This window comes from Carcharodon carcharias, chromosome 1, assembly GCF_017639515.1.
Source record: "Carcharodon carcharias isolate sCarCar2 chromosome 1, sCarCar2.pri, whole genome shotgun sequence".
In the NCBI taxonomy this organism is placed as follows: domain Eukaryota; kingdom Metazoa; phylum Chordata; class Chondrichthyes; order Lamniformes; family Lamnidae; genus Carcharodon; species Carcharodon carcharias.
This window is the reverse complement of record NC_054467.1, coordinates 189,510,401-189,531,747: the sequence shown is the minus strand read 5'-3', so window position 1 is coordinate 189,531,747 and position 21,347 is coordinate 189,510,401. Positions and strand designations below refer to the sequence as shown.

The window sequence follows — 21,347 nt, the reverse complement described above, 5'->3', positions numbered from 1 at the left end:
CAGGAAAAAGCAGCCCGTTTAATGGCACCACATCCAGAAACATTCACTCCCTCCACCACCGCAGCATTGCAGCAGCAGTGTGTACCCTCTACTGGATGCACCAATGCTCCTTTGACAGCACCTTACAAACCCATGACTACTACCATCTGGAAGGACAAAGGCAGCAGATAGATGGGAATGCCACCACCTGGAAGTTCCCCTCCAAGTCACTCACCATCATGACTTGAAAATATATTGCTGTTCCTTCACATGTTGCTGTAATGTCTTCTAACTCCCTTTCTAACAGCACTGTGGGTGTATCTGCACCACATGGACTGCAGTGGTTCAAGGAGGCAGCTCACCACCACCTTCTCAAAGGGAACTAGGGATGGGCAATAAATGCTGGTCCAGCCAGCGAAGCCCACATCCTGTGAACGAATGAAAAAAATCCACTGCCTATAGCCCCTCATGCCCCTATGCCAAGCCCTGCCCTTCCACTCACCCCCTAACTTCCTTAATTCCCTCTATGCCTAGTTCTGCTGTTCCACCCACTCCCTATGGCCCTTCATACCCCCAATGCCAAGCTGTTCTCCCTGCTCACCACTTATGGCCCCTCATACCACAGTGCCAAACATACATAATGAGGCTTGGCTGGGAGCCCAGACAAAAGTAATGGATGTCTGGGCTGTCAGCCAAGCCTCATTATGTGTGTTTGCTGAGATCCCAGACACCCATTATTCTTGTCGAAACAGCTGTGCTCTAGGAAAAACATTGCTTGTTTGACAGCTCTGGCTCTGTGATTTCTGCAGTCGATTTACACAAAATTAAGTGGTTTCAGGGTCTGGATGGTTGACACTTTTATTGCCTTGTAGTGAAATGACTTTTTTTTTACATAGTGGAAAGTAATGAATTAATTACTTTTTGTAAAGCTTTTTTTTTTAACACACCCTACTGTCACTATAGGGTTCATTGGCATGGAAGTGCCTTAGTTTGACATGGGAGCGTGAGGGGCTGGGGTGGGTGGGTAGCGGCATAGCTTGGCACTGGGGGTATGAGATGCCATGGGGGTTGGTGGGAGCCTTATCTTAGCAGAGGTGACATGAGGAGGACCTTTTGAACTCACCTTTTAAAAGGTCCCCTCAAGCAGACTAGGGTTCATGACTCCTCTGAAGGGCCGTGAATCACAATTCTTTAAAAACCTGGTCCAGCTCCATGAAACTTGTGGAGAAGTAGGACATGCCTATCTCTGCAATGGAGCCTGCCAGGTTGGGAGTGCTGGGTGAAGGTTTTTGACAGGAACCAGCCTGCATCCTTTCAAGGCACTCCTGAGAATCAGACAGCCCATGGGACACACCTACTATTTTTAAAGAACTCCCAAATCATCCTAACTCAATGGAAATTCAACCCTAAGATTCTGTTTTATTTTCTCTCTTGCATTTTGAAACTAAGATATATGTTATATAATCATAGAATGGTTACAGCACAGAAGAAGACCATGCGGCCTATTGTGTCTGTGCAGACCCTCTGTAAGGGCTACTCAGCTATTCCAATTCCCCTGCCTTTCCCTCCAAATATTATCCAATTCCTTCAATTCCTTCCAAAGCTGCAATTGAACCTGCTTCCCAAAAGCTTGTCCACTGTATATACAAAAAGGCAGATTAATTTATCGGAATAAAATGCTACCTGCTTTCAAGGAGATTATTATTAGTCCCATGGAGACATACCTTGTCTGAGTGATCTCATTAAACTTCTCACAAAATCACAAAATAAAAGAGAAATACTGCAAATGCTGGAAATCTGAACTGAAAACAGGAAGTACTGGCTGCATCTGTGGAGAGAGAATCGGAGTTAACATTTCAAGTCCAATACGACTCTTCTTCTGTACTGTCTACCACACCCCCTTCCCCCACCTGACCCTTCTAATCTCCTCTGACTCCATCCTCCATTTCAATCTGGCCTCCGATCCCCTACTGTCTTCAGTTTCCTACCTGCCTTTGATGGTCCCCAGCGCCAATTTCCCCAATGTGCTTCTGGCCTCTGACCCCTGACCCCAGACTCCTCAATGTCACCTGGCCAGTTATCCCGATCCTCTACAATTCAGGACTCCAGTCTTTCTCCCTCAACCTCCCCAATCTGCTTAGTTCTAGACTCTGATCTACCGCTCCCTTTCCATTCTCCCCCACCACCACTGCAGGTTTTAGTTCTTAAGAGACTCAAAATTAGATCAGTCTTCCTTTAAAACTTGATTTGACCAATTTACTTTATATGGAATAATGCTGTGATGATCTGCCAACAACAACTTACATTTGTAAAGCACCTTAAATCTAATAAAATGATCCAAGATGCTTCACAGGAATGTGACAAAGCAAAATTTGACACCGACTTACATAAGGAAATATTTGGACCAGTCTTAGTCCAAAAGAGAGAGGTTTTAAGAAGCATATGCTATCAGATATCTGCAACACTGGCATCTCCCTGACAATGTGAACAATTGTTCATGTATGTCCTGTTCACAAAAAGCAGGACAAATCCAATCCGGCTAATTAACGCCCCATCAGTCTATTTTCACTCATCAGCAAAGTGCTGGAAAGTGTCATCGACAGTGCTATAATGTGGTATTTACTCAGAAATAACCTACGCACCAATGTTCAGTTTGGATTCTCTCAGAACCACTTGGCCCTAGACATCATTACAGCCTTGCTCCAAACATGGAGTACTGTGCACAGTGTTGGTCACCTCATTTAAGGAAGGACGTAAACGTGTTGGAAGCAGTTCAGAGAAGGTTTACCAAACTAATATGGAATGTGAGGCTTGTCTTCTGAGAAAAGGTTGGACAGACTAGGCTTGTATCCACTGGAGTTCAGAAGAGTAAGAGGCAACTTGATTGAAACATATAAGATCCTGAAGGGTCTTGACAGGGTTGATGTGGAGAGGATGTTTCCTCTTGTGGGAGAATCTAGGGGTCACTGTTTAAAAATAAGGAGACACCATTTAAAACAGAGATGAGGTGCAATTTTTTCTCTCAGACGATCATGGGTCTTTGGAACTTTCTTCCTGAAAAGGTATGGAAGCAGAGTCTTTGAATATTTTTAAGACAGTGGTGGATAGATTCTTGGTAAGCAAGTGGGTGATAGATTATTGGGGGTAGGTGGGATGCAGATTTGAGGTTATTATCATATCAGCCATGATCTTTTTAAATGGTGGACAGGCTTGAGGGGCCGTATGGCCTAACCTGCTCCTTGTTCATATGTCTGTGTGGACAAAAGAGCTGGATTCTAGAGGTAGGGTGAGAGTTTGCCTTTGCCATCAAGGTAGCATTTGACATCAAGGAGCCCTAGCAAAACTGAAGTCAATTTGAATCACAGAGAAAACTCTCCAATGGCTGGAATCAAACCTGGTGCAAAGGAAAACAGTTGTGGTTGTTGAAGACTAATCATCTCAGCTCCAGGACATCACTTCAGGAATTCCTCAGGGTAATGCCCTAGGCCCAACCATCTTCTGCTGCTCCATCAATGATCTTCCCTCCATCACATGGTCAGAAGTAGGGATGTTGGTTGATAATTGCAGTGTTCAGTCCCCTTAATAACTCTTCAAACGCTGAATTAGTCCATGCCCACATGCAGCAAGATCTGTAAAATGTTCAGGATTGAGCTGATAAGTGGTCAGCAATATTCATGCCACACAAGTGCTGGGCAATGACCACCTCCAACAAGAGAAAATCTAACCAGCTCTCTTGATAATCAATGGCACTACCATTGCTGAATCTCCCACCATCAAAATCCTGGAAGTTACCATTGACTAGAAACTTAATGGGCTTAACCGTGTAAAAGCTGTGGCTTCAAGAAGCAGTCAGTGGCTGGGAATTCCGCAGTGAGCAACTCCCAAAACCTATCTAAAAGGCACAAGTCAGGAGTGTGATGGAATACTCTCCACTTGGCTGCATGTAACCCCAACAACATTCAAGTAGCTCAACACCATCCAGGACAAAGTAGTCCGCATGATCAGCAACCCTTACACCACAGTAAACATTCACTCCCTCCACCACCAATGCAGTGTGCACCATTTACAAGATGCACCGCTGCAATTCATCAAGGCTCCTACCAAACCTGTGACCTCTACCACCTAGAAGAACAAGTTCAGCATGTGCATGAGAACACCACCACCTGATCGTTCCCCTAGTAAGGTAAGATGTCACGAGACATAGATTGCCCACATTCATAAGAAATTTTAAAGTAGTTTATTAAGAAACAATAAGCTCAATTGACAGAAAAAACACACTGACTGATGAGAGCGGTTTTGATGGCAGCCTTCCCTATTGTTCTCTGTCTTCTCCAGCTGACCGAGGGGGTTAGAAGTTTGGAGGGCTTCTTCTGCTGACAAGGACTGTCCCCTCAGCCCTTCCACCCCCGAGCACCTGTTAATATACTTTATTTCTAGGAGCTTGTAGTTTACCCTAAGTCAATCACTTGTTCAAGCCCATCTGGCCTATGACCAAAGGACAGGTATTCAAGGTGTCACCACCCCGCTGTTCATCACTTAGGTTCAAGGTCATCTTTCAGCTTATCTCATGCAGGATGCCATTTGTTAGCTCCTGTTAGACAACTTGTATTAGATAAGAGGCTTCTCCCTGGATTGCCACCTTGACATGATGGGAAGACCTGTGCGCTCCAACAACCCTTGAGCAATGCCATCAGGAATTACTTGCTCCTGGTAGGGCCATCCATGGCAGCAAAGTCGCGTTCAGGTGCCAGATAAAGACCAATCCATAAAGTCCTTAACAGCAGAAATAAGCAAAAGAAGATTATCTCTTGTATCTCACCAGCTACAAAGGCAGAAGAAGGCTGCAGCAGAAAGGTGGTCCTAGTCATCGTGGTTATTTACGTCACCAAAATCTGATCTCCAAAACATTAAGGTTGTGTGGACAATGATGGTGCCCCAAGGCCCCCGCATTAAACAAAGTCATATGCAGGCTTGTACCTGATAATGCAGAGCAGCAGCAGGGAAGGGTGCAGAGGAGATTTACCAGGATGCTGCCTGGACTGGAGGGTCTGAGCTATGAGAAAAGATTGGATAGGCTGGGGTTATTTTCCTTGGAACAGCAAAAGTTGAGAGGGCACCTGACAGAGGTGTATAAGATTATGAGGGACATGGATAGCATGGATGGGAAGGCACTTTATCCTTTAGTAGAGGGGTCAATATCCAGGGGACATAGATTTAAGGTAAGAGGTAGAGAGCTAAGAGAGGAGTTGAGGAGAAGTTTTTTCATCCAGAGGGTGATGGCAATCTGGAACTCACTGCCTGAAAGAGTGGTTGAGTCAGAAACTCCTGTAACATTTAAGAACATCTGGATATTCACTTGCATTGCCATAGCCTCCAGGGCTATGGACTAAACGCTGGAAAATGGGATTAGCGTAGTCAGATCTTTGTTGACTGGTGTGGACACGATGGGCTGAATGGCCTCCTTCTGTGCTGTAAATGTCTATGAGAATGAAAGAAGAGTATGCAAATCCTGCACTCCAGATCCCATTACCTTGTGGGATGTCTTGCCCATGTGCCCAAAGATCTGCGGGTCGAGAATTGGCCTGTTCAGTCACATGAAGACCAATGGCAGAAACGTGTGATCCTGAGTAGACATCATCCTCAAATCGAGGGAGAGCAGACAATGATAGATACAAAGGTACACAACATGCCACAATCCCTGCTATCAGTTAAACAATGTCTATAGTGTGTCGGTGCAGACTTGATTAGCTGAAGGGCCTCTTCTGCACTATGTGATTCTGTGATTCCGTAGTGGCCTCTATATGGCCTTCTTGGGAACATCGTTCTGCTTGGCCATTGTAGTAATTGAAGATATAGTCTTTCCTACTGCCTATCAGGGGTCACATGATTGCATTTGGAGACGCCGACCAATGAGCTCTAAGCGTGGGTAATCCAGGGGTATGGCTTTTCTAGTTGAGGTTCAAGCATGTAGCTTCTGAAAAGTTCTCTATAATAAAGTTGTTTGTTCCAAGTAGAAACCTGTCCGGTACACCAATCATTACATTATCTTTGTTTCACCTCAGTCTGTGGCTGCTGGGAGCTGTTTATGTGTCTTTTCCTGAGAGAGAGAAGAGAAACAGCTTTCTGTTAAGTGGGCTCATACTATTCCTACTAATTTTATAAGAATTCTATAATATTCTGAAATGTACCATTTCTTACAGCTCCCCGCTTTGAGAAGGATTTTTAAAAATTCATCCATGGGATGTGGGCATCACTGGCCAGGCCAGCATTTATTGCCAACCCCACATTGCCCTTGAAAAGGTGGTGGTGAGCTGCCTTCTTGAACAGCTGCAGTCTACGTGGTGTAGGTACACCCACGGTGCTGTTAGGGAAGGAGTTCGAGGATTTTAACCAAGCAACACTGAAGAAACGGTCATATATTCCCAAGTTAGGATGGTCTGCTGCCCTTGTCCTTCTTGATGGTGTTGAACTTGAGTGTTGTGGGAGCTGCACTAATCCAGGCAAGTGGAGAGCATTCCATCACACTCCTGACTTGTGCCTTGTGGATGATGGACAGGCTTTGGAGAGTCAGGAGGTGAGTTACTTGCCACAGGATTCCTAGCTTTTGACCTGCTCTTGTAGCCACAGTATTTATGTGGCTAGTCCAGTTCAATTTCTGGTCAGTGATAAACCCCAGTTTGTTGACAGTGAGGGATTCAGCGATAGTAATGACATTCAATGTCAAGGGGTGATGGTTTAATTCTTTTTTGTTGGAGATTGTCATTGCCTGGCATTTTTGTGGCCCGAATGTTACTTGCCACTTGTCAGCCCAAGCCTGGATATTGTCCAGGTCTTGCTATATTTGGGCATGGACTGCTTCAGTATCTGAGGAGTCACGAATGGTGCTGAACATTGTGCAATCATCTGTGAACATCCCCACTTCTGACCTTATGCTGAAAGGAAGGTCATTGATGAAGCAGCTGAAGATGGTTGGGCTGAGGACACTACCCTGAGGAACTCCTGCAGTGATGTCCTGGAAGTGAGATGATTGACCTCCAAAGACTACAACTATCTTCCTTTGTGCTAAGTATGACTCCAACCAATGGAGAGTTTCCCCCCTGATTCCCATTGATTCCAGTTTTGCTTGGGCTCCTTGATGCTACACTCAGTCAAATGCTGCCTTTATGTCAAGGGCAGTCACTCTCACCTCACCTCAGAGTTCAGCTCTTTTGTCCATGTTTGAACCAAGGCTGTAATGAGATCAGGAACTGAATGATCCTGGCGGAACCCAAATGTCAGTGAGCAGGTTATTTCTGAGCAAGTGCCGCTTGATAGCACTGTTGATGTCCCCTTCCATCACTTTACTGATGATTGAGAGTAGACTGACAGGGTTGTAATTGGTCAGGTTGGATTTGTCCTGCTTTTTGTGTGCAGGATATACCTGAGCAATTTTTCACATAGCCGGCGAGATGCCAGTGTCGTAGCTGTACTGGAACAGCTTGGCTAGGAGCATGGTAAGTCCTGGAGCACAAGTCTTCAGTACTATTGCCGGAATGTTGTCAGGTCCTATAGCTTTTGCACTATCCAGTGCCTTCAAACATTTCTTAATATCATGTGGAGTGAATCAAATTGATGGAAGACTGGCATCTGTGATGCTGGGGACCTCCAGAGGAGGCCGAGATGGATCATCCACTTGGCACTTCTGGCTGGAGATTGTAACAAATGCTTCAGCCTTATCTTTTGCACTGACGTGCTGGGTTCCTCCATGATTGACGATGGGGATATTTGTGCAGTGTCCTCCTCCTGTGAGTTGTTTAATTGTCCACCACCATTCACAACTGGAGGTGGCAGGACTGCAGAGCACAGATCTGATCAATTGGTTGTGGGATCGCTTAGCTCTGTCTATCACATGCTGCTTATGCTGTTTGGCGTGCAAGTAGTCCTGAATTGTACCTTGTTTTTTAGGTATGCTTGGTGCTGCTCCTGGCACGCCCTCCTGCACTCTTCATTGAACCAGGAGTGATCCCCTGGCTTGATGGGGGATATGACAGGCCATGAGGTTACAGATTGTGGTTGTGTACAATTCTACTGCTGGTGAAGGTCCACAGCGCCTCATGGATGCCCAGTCTTGAGTTGCTAAATCTGTTCAAAATCTATCCCATTTAGCACAGTTGTGGTGCCACACAACACAACAGAGGATATCTTCAATGTGAAGACAGTACTCTGTCTCCACAAGGTATGTGCTGTGGTCATCCTATTGATTATGTCATGGACAGATGAATCTGTAGCAGGCAGGTTGGTGAGGATGAGGTCAAGTATGGTTTTTCCCTCTTGTTGTTTCCCTTACCACCTGCCACAGACCCAGTCTAGCAGCTATGTCATTTAGGACTCAGCCAGCTCAGTCAGTAGTGGTGCTACCGAGCTGCTCCTTGTGATGGACATTGAAGTACCCCACCCAAAGTACATTCTGTGCCTTTGCCACCCTCAGTGTTTCCCCCACGTGGTGTTCAACATGGAGGAGTACTGACTCATCAGCTGAGGGGAGGTGGGATACATAGTAATCAACAGGAGGTTTCCCTGTCTATGTTTGACCTGATGTCAATGTTATAGATTCCCAAGGCAACTCATTCCTGACTGTATACCACTGTGCCGCCACCTCTGCTGGGTATGTCCTGCCCATAGGACCATGGGACCATGCACCATGACAATGGTGGTAAAAGCAAAATACTGCAGATGCTGGAAATCTGAAATAAAAACAGAGAATGTTGGAAAAACTCAGCAGTTCAGGCAGCATCTGTGGAGAGAGAAACAGAGTTAACATTTTGAGTCTGTATGACTCTTCTTCAGAATATGCCAGGCTGTTGCTTGACCAATCTGTGAGACAGCTCTTCCAATTTCAGCACTAGCCCCTAGATATTAGTCAGAAGCACTTTGCAAGGTGAGCAGGGCTGCGTTTGCCATTGTTGTTTCCAGTGCCTAAGTCGATGCCAAGTGGTCCGTCCAGTTTCATTCCTTCTAGGCTTCGTAGCAGTTTAATACAACTGAGTAACTTGCTAGGCCATTTCAGAGGACATTTAAGAGTCAACCACATTGCTGTGGGTCTGGAGTCATGTGTAGGCCAGACCAGGTGAGGGCAGCAGATTTCCTTCCCTAAAAGGCAATATGACAATGATTTCCTGGTCATCATTAGTCTTTTAATTCCAGATTTTTACTGAATTCAAATTCCAACATCTGCCATGTGGGATTCAAACCCGGGTCCCCATTACCCTGGGTCTCTGGATTACTAGTCCAGTGACAATACCACTACCCCACCATCTCTTCCAACATCCTTATTGACTTCTCTTAACTGATTTCTGGCTAACCTAGCTATTTCTAAGCTACAAGCTTGCTTCCCCAATTTCTTAATTGCATACCATAGATAACATACTGAAGCTCCTAGATCACTATTGATTTGGATTTGCACTCTCACCACCAACACCCCCCCTCCTTATCTTTTTGCAGGAGTGCTGCTAAACTACTAGAATATAAGTACATAACAAGTAAAGCAACAGACTATGCGGTGGACTTATAAGATTCTCCAGCTCTCTCTTCATCTGTATCCATCTTGTGGATAATTCTTATTCAGTATTATTTCTCCATAACCTTCAATTGTCCCAACCCAAATCCATTTTACTTTAATTTTACTTCTTCTGATCACTACCATCTTGATTGTCTTAAAGTCAGTTTCTCTATGCAGTGTGTATCAGTGCCTTGATCATTTAAAAATGTTTTCTCACTCTAATGGCAACATTAACTATTTCATGTCTCACAATTTGTCAAGTAATGGAGCATGTCTGGGCCATGCTCTTCAGTGCAAATTCACCATGCAATTCCACATGTTAGTTACTCAATGTGTAACTGCACACACACACTGGTGTCCCAATGTCATACCACACATGTTCCATCCAATACAAGCCATTCTTGACTTCCAGGTGATCTTGCCAAAAGATCAAGGAGATATCTGTCTCGGGATCTTTGTTTATCTCCCTCTGCGCGGTCCTGACATCTTGGGGACTGTGCGGACTATCATGAGTGTATATTCTTTAAAAAGTTCATTGGCAAAGATACAAACATTTCACTGAGAAAGCTATCAATTTACTAGTCTCGTCTACACTTACCTTTCACTAAAATGCACATCAGTACTAGCTTGATATATTCTGTTGAACTACATCCAAGGTGAGGTTAGACCAATTCAAATTTGGTGGTGTCTTTTTTCCTAGTTCTATCTCCTATCTTCAATCACTTCTTCATACAATTTTACACATGCAATGAGCCCTAGAAAATCTTTACTGTCCAACAATATTTTCATGATATCTTTCAAACATAAATAAAATATTCTCATTTGATTCCAGGCATTAACACATTTTGTTTGTTTGTTCTTCATTCTAGATAACATTTTATTTTCTCAAAAATAACCTGCTAAATTGTGACTGATATTTTTTTCATTTCAATTTCATCCCAATTCAAATAGCAGTGTTGTTGGGCTGACTGGTTTTGTTAATGCTCAATTTATTTTTCCCAAAAAGTAACTATTTTTTGATACCCAGGAACCACATAGACTGTTTTTCATTTGTTTAAATTGATTATCTCCTTAAATTTCAGATAAATTTCCCTCTGACTGCTTGATAAAGAAACTCTTATCAATTTATTTTATTAATCCCAATTTCAGAAACAATTATGCTCAGACTTGGTGGTTTTAAATTATGCTTTTATATCAGAGACAGAACTGCTTGCAATCAGTTTAGACGTAACTTCCATATCCCCCATTCTCAAGCACTTTGTCTCAGAAGATAGTAAATGGTCTGAATGTAAAGATCCATTCTTTGAAAGGCAAAATCTTTAGTCCAAATTGTCACCATGCTGAGGTGTTTAATGTCTGTAGATAAGTTTTTGAATTTGTGAAGGGTACTTTTTACATGCTCCAAGTTCCAGTCATCCTGACTGGGAAGTGTATCATCATTCCTTCACTGTTGCTCAGTCAAAATCCTGGAACTCCCTCCCTAACAGCACTGTGGGTGTACCTATGCCACATGGACTGCAGCAGTTCAAGATGGCAGCTCACCACCACCTGCTTAAGGCAATGAGGGATGGGAAATCTCTATCAATATTTAAAACTGAAAGAATTAACTTATAAAAGATCATTTTCAGTTCCAGCGAGGTTGTTTAAGACTTACCACGTGGTTAAAAAGATACTGACATTGGAATGGACAAACCCTAGAGTTTGCTGATGAGTTTATTTCATATCCATTAGATAAGTACAGGAACTAACAGCAAGCTATTAAATGTACTTGAATGGTCAGTCAGACAGTGAGATTCCAGCTTGCAGCTGACAGGGACATCTTCCTGATTTCTTCATTTAACTTCACGTGTGTCCCCAGAAGTTGTTCAACAACTTCCAGGTAAGTAATCGGGAAGTTAAATGAAGAAATCAGGAAGATGTCCTTGTCAGCTGCAAGCTGGAATCTCACTGTCTGACTGACCATTCAATTACATTTAATAGCTTGCTGTTAGTTCCTGTACTTATCTAATGCTGTTCACCTAATTGTATTTCCACTGCAAAATCTGGCCCCGTAGCACCCATTTTACACTATCATCCAAAGTCATGATTTTCCCTAGTATGTACAATAACTCTATCATACAGAGAAAGTATACAAAACAGCTAAATACAACACAAAGACATTGACACCTATTTCTGTTTTAAAAATTTTAGCACGGTTAAATATACTTTGTTCCAAACTGTCAGTATAATGTTTTGAAATAAATTCTCTCACCACTATCACTGTAAGCACACTAACTAGAAGCTTGGAACTGAAGAGAAGTAGGGAGGGGAGATGTGATGTCAACCCTACCTTAACATTTGTTATGCTAGTGTTGTATTATCAGTCAGGCAGCAGCAATGCTTGGAGATTGATTTAAGTGCAATTTTTAATGTAAAAATAATGCTTTTGCTTAAATTAGCAAAAAGATTTTGGAACATGTTTTCCACTCAACTGTGCACAATCACCACTAATTCAGGATTCATGCCAAAGCTAATAATGGAATAAGTTATTTGCACAAAGGAGGGGGATACAGACAGACCAAACTGTTCTCACAACACAGTTTCTGGTTCAGTTGCAAAGGTCTAAGATTAAAATGATTACCTGTCCTCTTGGTCTGAAAGCTGAGGAATGCTGGCTGCTGGGAGGAACCTAAAAGCAAGGAAAATCATTTACAGATTGGGGTGTAGGGGAAGGAAAAATGAGGGGTTGTAGCTCCATTCCAGTCAAACCCATGAGCTAAACTGAATCGTAAATGTATTTAAAGATTAAAGAAGCTCTGAGCTCCAATGTGCAGATGAACTCCGCCTCTTAATTATGTCTTATGTCCCTGCAGACGTGGTAATATTATGATTCCAAAGAATGATGATGGAACAGTGCGTTATGCTAATACTGATTACAAGGATACCTGGAAGGCCATGGAAAAACTACTGGAAAAGGGTTTGGTCAAGGCAATTGGCTTATCCAACTTCAACGCAAAGCAAATAGATGACATATTATCCATTGCAACTCACAGGCCTGTTGTTAACCAGGTTTGTGTCAATGACAATGTTTGCAGATTTTCCCTAGGTCTTAGAAACCTTTTGTTGTGAAACTGACTTAATGTTGGGCATACATTTATCATATTGTAAATTGCAATGTAGGTAGGAGTCAAACGATAACTGAAGAAGCACGCACAGAATGAAATAAACCATCACGCATATCGGATGCACGGGATTCATTCCAGTGCCCATCTTTGCAGCTTCACTAGGTTCCCTGCACTCAGGAAGCTTGTGGAGCCAAAATTAAGCTTGATAGCCCATATTCTTTTGTGTGCTACAAGCGACATTAGGATTCCACATTAATGTTCACAGCAAGCATGCACACTTTCAATGCAAAGCACATTGGTCATCATCTTTGTAAAGGGGTTAGCACATGCGTAGTTAATACCTACCAGCAGTAAATGTACAGGGTGTGGTAGATCCTGAAGTGTCTTTTGCAGACTTCAAGGCTTCTGCATAAACATGGACACACTAGTAGACATTCCCTTCGGAATACAGCATGACTGGGGGAATGAGCAGAGGCCACACAGAGCAGGACAAGCTACCAGAAGAGGGAGGAAGAGGAAGGGAGGTTGTAGACTACACAGCCTCTTTCTGTCCAAACTATACATAATGAGATAATTTAAATATGATTCCAGTAATGTCAACCTCATTTCCCCGTTCACCACAATCCTTACCTTTACGCCGTCACTCACCATCACATTGTCCTCTTGGTCACAATGCAAAAAATAAGAAACCACACAAAATACACACTCCAAACCAACTTCATAAATGAATTCATATCATTTTACATATAAACATAAACTAATCATTCTTGATTCCCTTAGTACCTGTCTTCCATGTCTCCTTGCCTGTCCCAATGCTGCTACACAGTGCTACTCCAGGCTGGTGGAAGGCTGCTCACTTTCAGTGGAGGAGAGTGCAGTTGGCCTCGGAGGACAATATTGAACTGCTGTAAGCCTAGAAGGCCCAACTTTGGACTTCACCATACTGACATAGGCACTATGAGTTTGCACTGACTGGCAGACAGACACCAGCAAGGGCACTGGCGGAGTGATAGTGGTGGGAGGACAAATGCTATCATCCTTAGAGAGGCTAGCAGGTTGTGTTCCATGAAGCCACTGCCATTCCCCTGGGGTTGCACCTCAGCAATCCAAGTAATCTGTTGGAGGACAGATTGCTGAACTGCTGTGTCACCCTGCAAGCCCCTCAGGACACTGGAATCTGCTGCCAGATGGCAGCAAGCTGACGATGCATGAGAGCGCTCAAGGCTTCCACTCAGGACTGATGGGTTGGGTGACTACTATTTGTGCTGCTATGGATGCTGCAATATTAGCTGTCAGATGCTGCATCATGCTTAGAGCCACAACTGCGTTGAAGGAGTTGACCACCTGGAAAGGATAGACTCCAAGTCCTATGCAAATTCCTGTGCCAAGCTATTGCCAGACTCCTCTATTCTCCTTGACATTGAACACAAGACTTTCTGACAATATATTTATAATATATAGGAATGACTTCGATCAGGGAAATGAATGTGCTATCGCCAAGTTTGTGAATTACACAAAAATAGGTGGGAAGAAGTGGTGAGGATGACACAAAGAGTCTACAGAGGGATATAGACAGGTTAAGTGATTGGGAAAAAATGTAGCAGATGGAATATAATGTGGGAAAATGTGAGGTTATGCACTTTGGCAGAAAGAGTAGAAGAGCTGAATATAATTTAAATGGAGAAAGACTGCAGAAAACTGCAATACAGAGGGATTTGGGAGTCCTCGTGCATGAATCTCAAAAAGCTAGCATACAAGTTTAGCAAGTAATAGGAAAGGCAAATGGAATGTTGGCCTTTATTTCAAAGGGAATGGAGGCTGGGTCATTAAGTATACTCAAGGCGGAGACAGACAGATTTTTAACCAGTAAGGAATCAAGGGTTGTGGAGGAAAGGCAGGAAAGTGGAATTGAGGATTATCAGATCAACCATGTTCTCATTGAATGGCTGAGCAGAATCGATGGGCCGAATGGCCTACTTCTGCTTCTGCGTCATATGGTCTGACTGCACCAATCATTTCATTGTGTATACCCATCAGTCCTCTTCTGTAGCCTGGCCCATCAATGATCTCATGTGCTCTCTGCATTCAAATCTGTCTGCAACTTCACCCTCTGACGAGTTGCCACCAGTCCTATCCTTGCCCCCTGTCCTGGCTACAGCCCAACTGTACTCTATGTCTAGTCTCATGCAGATCCCTCTTGTATGCTATCTGCTAACCATGAAGATGCACCTCCGGTCAGTATCCGAGCTGATGGCTGCACAATGTGATTCAAGAGACACTGTGTCTTCATCATTACTGTCTTCTTGGTGTTCCTCCACTGCCTGACCTGTTTGCAGTGTCTGGGTATCTGAAAGGGAAAAGGCACAATGTTAAAGTTGTGGTGAGGGTAGTGGTGGAAAGTAAGAGGCATGTGCTTACAGTATCTGCAGCTTGAAAATCAGAAGGCATTGTGGGATTTGAGAAGGAATATTAGGAATGAAGACACTCATCCTCAATAGATTCAGTCCCGTCCATTGCCATGGTCACAACGATTGAGCACCTCAGAATGGTCAGCACCATCTTCCCGATGGGGTTAGGACATGTAGGTGTGCCTTTCCCCTTGCGTTAGTTCTTGCTGCCTCTGATAATGCAACATCTTCTCCTGAAATAGAGGAAAGCATGTCTGTGAGAGTAGTGCAATGTCTTTTGTGTACTGTGGTTATCATAGTTGAATAGTTTTGGTGTGTGCAAGCCTGAGATATGGGTTGAAGCTTGCAGCTGTGCTAAGTCTATAAGGTCGAGGAGAAGCACATGAATGTGATTTAAGATTTCTGATTGTTAGAGTTTGTTGGTAGGTAAGTGATTGGGGTGTGTTAACTTGTGTAGTGGCCGAAGTCAGTTGTGTAGTTGGTAGGCTATGTAACTTGAAGATGCATTTACTGTCATTGACAATTTGTGTGAGGTCATAGAACTTCTTGCAGCTCTGCACCCAGATTCTTGCGACTAAGCTCCTGGCATGTGACTCTGAGGATATCTGCTCCCACTTTCTTCTCACCATGTGTCTGGCAGGTCTCCTGCCCCTTCCACCCCTGGGGACACAGGATAATTCTCCATTTCATCAACTCCACAAGACACCCATTGTAGCGCTGGAAAACATTGGTGCACCCTCTTTCCCATGGTCAACCATTGTTGTTTGTTGCACAGCGCTATTCCCAAATGACCTCCAGCAGACACAATGCATCTTCCCTTTAAGAGGTGCAGGTAGCTTTAAGTAATGCTAGCAAGTAATGATATTGGGCCAAAACTAGAAAATGCTGGAAAAATTCAGCAGTTCTAACGTTTTGAGTCCATATGACTCTCAGCTCTGAAGAAGAATCATATGGACTTAAAACATTAACTCTGTTTTTCTCTCCACAGACGCTGTTAGACCTGCTGAGTTTTTCCAGAATTTTCTGTTTTTGTTTCAGATTTCCAGCATCCACAGTATTTTGCTTTTATCTTAATGATATTGGGCCCCCTGTTACTGTGTGCAGCTAATGAAGAGTTTGGTTAGCATTGACCGCACATAGCAATCATTACAATGAGCTCTAACTTGAGTAAAAAACGCTGTGGAAGTATAAAGGAAAGATGGATAAATATTTGGTAAAAAATGTTATTATGAGGCAAAGAGAAAGTCAATGATCCATCTCGGCCTCCTCCAGAAAATCCCACCACAACAGAAACCAATACAATTCATTGCACATGATGTCAACAAATGGCTGAAGGCACTGGACACAGCAAAAGGTATGTGACCTTACAATATTCTGGCCATAGTATTGAAGATTTGTGCTCCGGAACTACCCCCTGGGCCCCTAGTCAAGCTGTTCCAGTACCACTAGAACACTGGCATCTAGCTGACAATGTGGGAAAATGCCCAGGTATGTCTTGTCCACAAAAAGCTGGACAAATCCAATCTATTGTAAGGTCACATACCTTTTGCTGTGTCCAGTGCCTTCAGCTATTTCTTGACATCATGTGCAATGAATTGTATTGGTTTCTGTTGTTGTCGGATTGTCTGGAGGAGGCCGAGATGGATCATTGACTTTCTCTTTGCCCCATAATAACATTTACCACTCCATTAGCCTACTCTCAACCATCAGCCAAATGATGGAAGGTGTTGTCAACAGTGCTATCTGGTGGCATCAATAATCCCTCACCGATACTCAGTTTGGGTTCCATCAGACCCAGACCACCATTTCAGACCTTATTACTGCTGTGGTCCAAAGATGGGTAAAAGAACTGAATTCCAAAGGTGAGTTAAGAAAGGCTGCCCTTGACATCAAGGCAGCATTTGACAAGTGTGGCATCACTGAAAATTAAAGTCAATGGGGGAAAACTCTGGGGTTGTGTTGTTGGAGGCCAATCACCTCAGCCCCAGTGCTTCATTGATTACTGTTCTTAGAATTTAGCATTTATAGTAGAAATCTAGCCCTAGGGAACATATAGTTAATAAGGAGTCAATAAGCAGTTATTAGATTTAAATTAATTTATTAAATAATTCTAGAAATGACAGTTGCTGGGGTGAAGTGCTTCACCCGTGGGATGTGGGAAATCTGTGATGCTTCAAGTGTCCCAGACAGCTACATCTGCAGGAAGTGTACCCAAATGCAGCTCCCCACAGACCGCATGGATCGGTTGAAGCAGCAGTTGGATGCACTTAGGAGCATTCAGGTGGCGGAAAGCATCATTGACAGGAGTTTTGGAGACGTGGTCACACCCAAGGTACAGACAAATAGATTGGTAACCGCTAGAAGGGGCAGGCAGTCAGTGCAGAAATCCCCTGTGGCTGTCCCCCTCTCTAAAAGGTATACCATTTTGGATACTGTTGGGGGGGGATGGCCTATCAGGGAAAACAACAGCAGTAGCCAGATCAGTGGCACCACAGCTGTCTCTGTTGTTCAGCAGGGGTGGGGCCAAAGCACAGAACAGCAATTGTCATAGGGGGCTCTATAGTCAGGGGCTCAGATAGGCGCTTCTGTGGTCGTGAAAGAGACACCAGGATGGTATGTTGCCTCCTGGTGCCAGGGTCCAGGATGTCTCTGATCGGATACGGGACATTCTGAAAGGGGAGGGAGAACAGCCAGAGGTCGTGGTACATGTTGGTACTAACGACATAGGCAGGAAGAGTGACGAGGTCCTGCAGCGGGAGTTCAGGGAGTTAGGTAGAAAGTTATAAAACAGGACCTCTAGGGTTGTAATCTCAGGATTACTCCTTGTGCCACATGCCAGTGAAGCTAGAAATAGGAAGATAGTGCAGCTAAACACGTGGCTGAACAGATGGTGTAGGAGGGAGGGTTTCCGATATCTGGATCATTGGGATCTCTTCTGGGGCAGGTGGGACCTGTACAAGAAGGACGGGTTGCATCTAAACTGGAGGGGCACCAATATCCAGGCTGCGAGGTTTGCTAGTGTCACTCGGAAGGGTTTAAACTAGTATGGCAGGGGGGTGGTAACCAGAGCAATAGGTCAGCAGGTGAAACAAGTGACTGGGAACCAGTGAATATGGCCATTAGGACTAAGAGGAAGGGCAGGCAGGGAGAAATTACTGAACACAGTGGGACTAGGGGTCTGAAATGCATTTGTTTCAATGCGAGAAGTATAACAGGCAAGGCAGATGAGCTTAGAGCTTGGATTAGTACTTGGAACTATGATGTTATTGCTATTACAGAGACTTGATTGAAGGATGGACAGGATTGGCAGATAAACGTTCCAGGATTTAGATGTTTCAGGCGTAATAGAGAGGGATGTAGAAGAAGTGAGGGAGTTGCACTGCTGGTTAAGGGGAATATCACAGCTGTACGACAGAAGGACACCTCGGTGGGCTCATACAGCGAGGCAATATGGGTAGAGCTCCGGAATAGAAAGGGTGCAGTCACAATGTTGGTTTACTATAGGCCTCCCAATTACTGGCAGGAGATTGAGGAACAGTTATATAGGCATATTTTGGAAAGATGTAAAAGCGGTAGGGTTGTTGTGGAAGGTGATTTTAACTTTCCCTATATTGACTGGGAATCACTTAGTGCTAGGGGTTTGGATGGTGCAGAATTTGTAAGGTGCATCCATGAGGGCTTCCTGAGACAATATGTAGATAGTTCAACTAGGGAAGGGGCAATACTGGACCTGGTATTAGGGAATGAACCCGGCCAGATGGTCGCAGTTTCAGTAAGGGAGCATTTCGGGAAAAGTGACCATAATTCAGTAAGTTTCAAGGTACTGGTGGATAAGGATAACAGGAGTCCTCGGGTTAAGGTGCTTAGTTGGGGGAAGGCTAATTATAACAATATTAGGCAGGAACTGAGGAATCTAGACTGGAGGCGAATGTTTGAGGGCAAATCAACAACTGATGTGGGGGGCTTTCAAACGTCAGTTGATAAGAATTCAGGACCGGCATGGTCCTACTAGGATGAAGGATAAGCATGGCAAGTTTCAGGAACCTTGGATAACAAAGGATATTGTGAGATTAGTCAAAAATAAAAGGAAAACGTTCGTAAGGGCTACAGGGCTGGGAACAGATGAAGCGTGTGGAGAATATAAAGAAAGTAGGAAGAAACTTAAGCGAGGAGTCAGGAGGGCTAAAAGGGATCATGAAAAGTCACTGGCAACCAGGATTAAGGAAAGTCCCAAGGCCTTTTATACATATGTAAAAAGCAAGAGAGGAGCCAGGGAAAGAGTGGGCCCACTCAGGGACAGAGGTGGGAATCTATGTGTGGAGCCAGAAAAAAATGGGAGAGATACTAAATGAATACTTATCATCAGTATTCATCAAAGAGAAGGACTTAGCGGTCAATTTGTCTAGGGAAGAGTGTGTAAATAGCCTGGATCATGTTGAGATCAAAAAAGAGGAGGTGTTAGGCGTCTTGAAGAATATTAAGGTGGATAAGTCCCCAGGGCCAGATGGGATCTACCCCACAGTACTGAGGGAGGCAAGGGAGGAGATTACTGGAGCCTTGACAGAAATCTTTGTATCCTCACTGGCTACGGGTGAGGTCCCAGAGGACTGGAGAATGGCCAATGTTGTTCCATTGTTTAAGAAGGGTAGCAGGGATAATCCAGGAAATTACAGGCTGGTGAGCCTTACGTCAGTGGTAGGGAAATTAATCGAGAAGATTCTTCGTGACAGGATTTTCTACCATTTGGAAGAAAATGGGTGTATTAGTGAGAGACAGCATGGTTTTGTGAAGGGGAGGTAGTGCCTCACTAACTTGATCGAGTTTTTCGAGGAAGTGACAAAGATAATCGACAATGGAAGGGCAGTGGATGTTATATACATGGATATCAGTAAGGCCTTTAACAAGGTTCCTCATGGCAGACTGGTACAGAAGGTAAAGTCGCACGGGATCAGAGGTGAGCTGGCAAGAAGGATACAGAATTGGCTAGGTCATAGAAGACAGAGGGTAGCAGTGGAAGGGTGCTTTTCTGAATGGAGAGCTGTGACTAGTAGAGTTCCACAGGGATCAGTGCTGGGACCTTTGCTGTTTGTAGTATACATAAATGATTTGGAGGAAAATGTAACTGGGCTAATTAGTAAGTTTGCAGATGACACTAAGGTTAGAGGAGTTGCAGATAATGAAGAGGATTGTCAAAGGATACAACGGGATATAGATCAGTTGGAGACTTGTGCAGAGAAATGGCAGATGGAGTTTAATCCGGACAAATGCGAGGTAATGCATTTTGGAAGGTCTAATATATGTAGGAATTATACAGTAAATGCCAGAACCCTTAAGTGCATTGATGGGCAGAGGGATCCGGGTGTACAGGTCCACAGGTCACGGAAAGTGGCAACGCAGGTGGATAAGATAGTCAGGAAGGCATATGACATGCTTGCCTTCATTGGCAGGGGTATTGAGTATAAAAGCTGGGAAGTCATGCTTGGTTAGGCCACACTTGGAATATTGCGTGCAATTCTGGTCACCACATTATCAGAAGGATATGGAGGCGTTAGAGAGGGTGCAGAGGAGGTTTACCAGGATGCTGCCTGGTCTGGAGGTTATTAGCTATGAGGAGAGGTAGGAGAAACTCAGATTGTTCTCACTAGAGCGACGGAGATTGAGGGGCAACTTGATAAAAGTTTACAAAATTATGAGTGGCATGGACAGAGTAGGTAGTCAGAAGCTTTTTCCCAGGGTGGAAGAATCAATTACTAGGGGACATAGATTTAAGGTGAGAGGAGAAAACTATAGAGGAAATTTGCGGGGCAAGTTTTATACGCAGAGGGTAGTGAGTGTCTGGAATTCGCTGCCAGAGGAGGTGGTGGAAGCAGGTACGATAGTGGTGTTTAAGAGGCAGCTTGACAAATACATGAATAGGATGGGAATAGAGGGATACGGACCCTGGATGTGCAAAATGTTTTAGTTGATGGGCATTATGATGGGCACAGGCTTGGAGGGCTGAAGGGCCTGTTTCTGTGCTGTACTTTTCTTTGTTCTTTGTTCTTTGTAAGTGTTCCTCAGAACTGTGTCCTGAACCCAACCATCTTCAGCTGCTTCACTAATGGCTTTCCCCATTATAAGATCAGAAAGAGAGATGTTCACTGATGTTTGCACAGTTAATTTGGCCCCAATTGTAACTCCTCAGATAACAAAGAGATCATGCTTGCAGTAAGACTTAAACATTTAGACTTGGACTGTTAAGTGGCAAATAACATTCAGGCTAAACAAGTGTCAGGCAATGATCATCTCCAACAAGATAGAATTTAACCATCTCCCCTT

At 44.0% G+C, this 21,347-nt stretch overlaps 1 protein-coding gene across 2 annotated transcripts in view; it reads left to right on the top strand.

Moving 5' to 3' along the window:
* akr1a1a (aldo-keto reductase family 1, member A1a (aldehyde reductase)) overlaps positions 1–21,347 on the top strand; it is a 48,916-nt gene that overhangs the window by 8,007 nt on the left and 19,562 nt on the right. For both annotated transcript variants that reach the window (XM_041190969.1, XM_041190977.1), the window contains exon 4: positions 12,370–12,565. In XM_041190969.1, the coding sequence (XP_041046903.1) occupies positions 12,370–12,565 (196 nt within the window). The remainder of the gene's footprint in view (positions 1–12,369; positions 12,566–21,347) is intronic.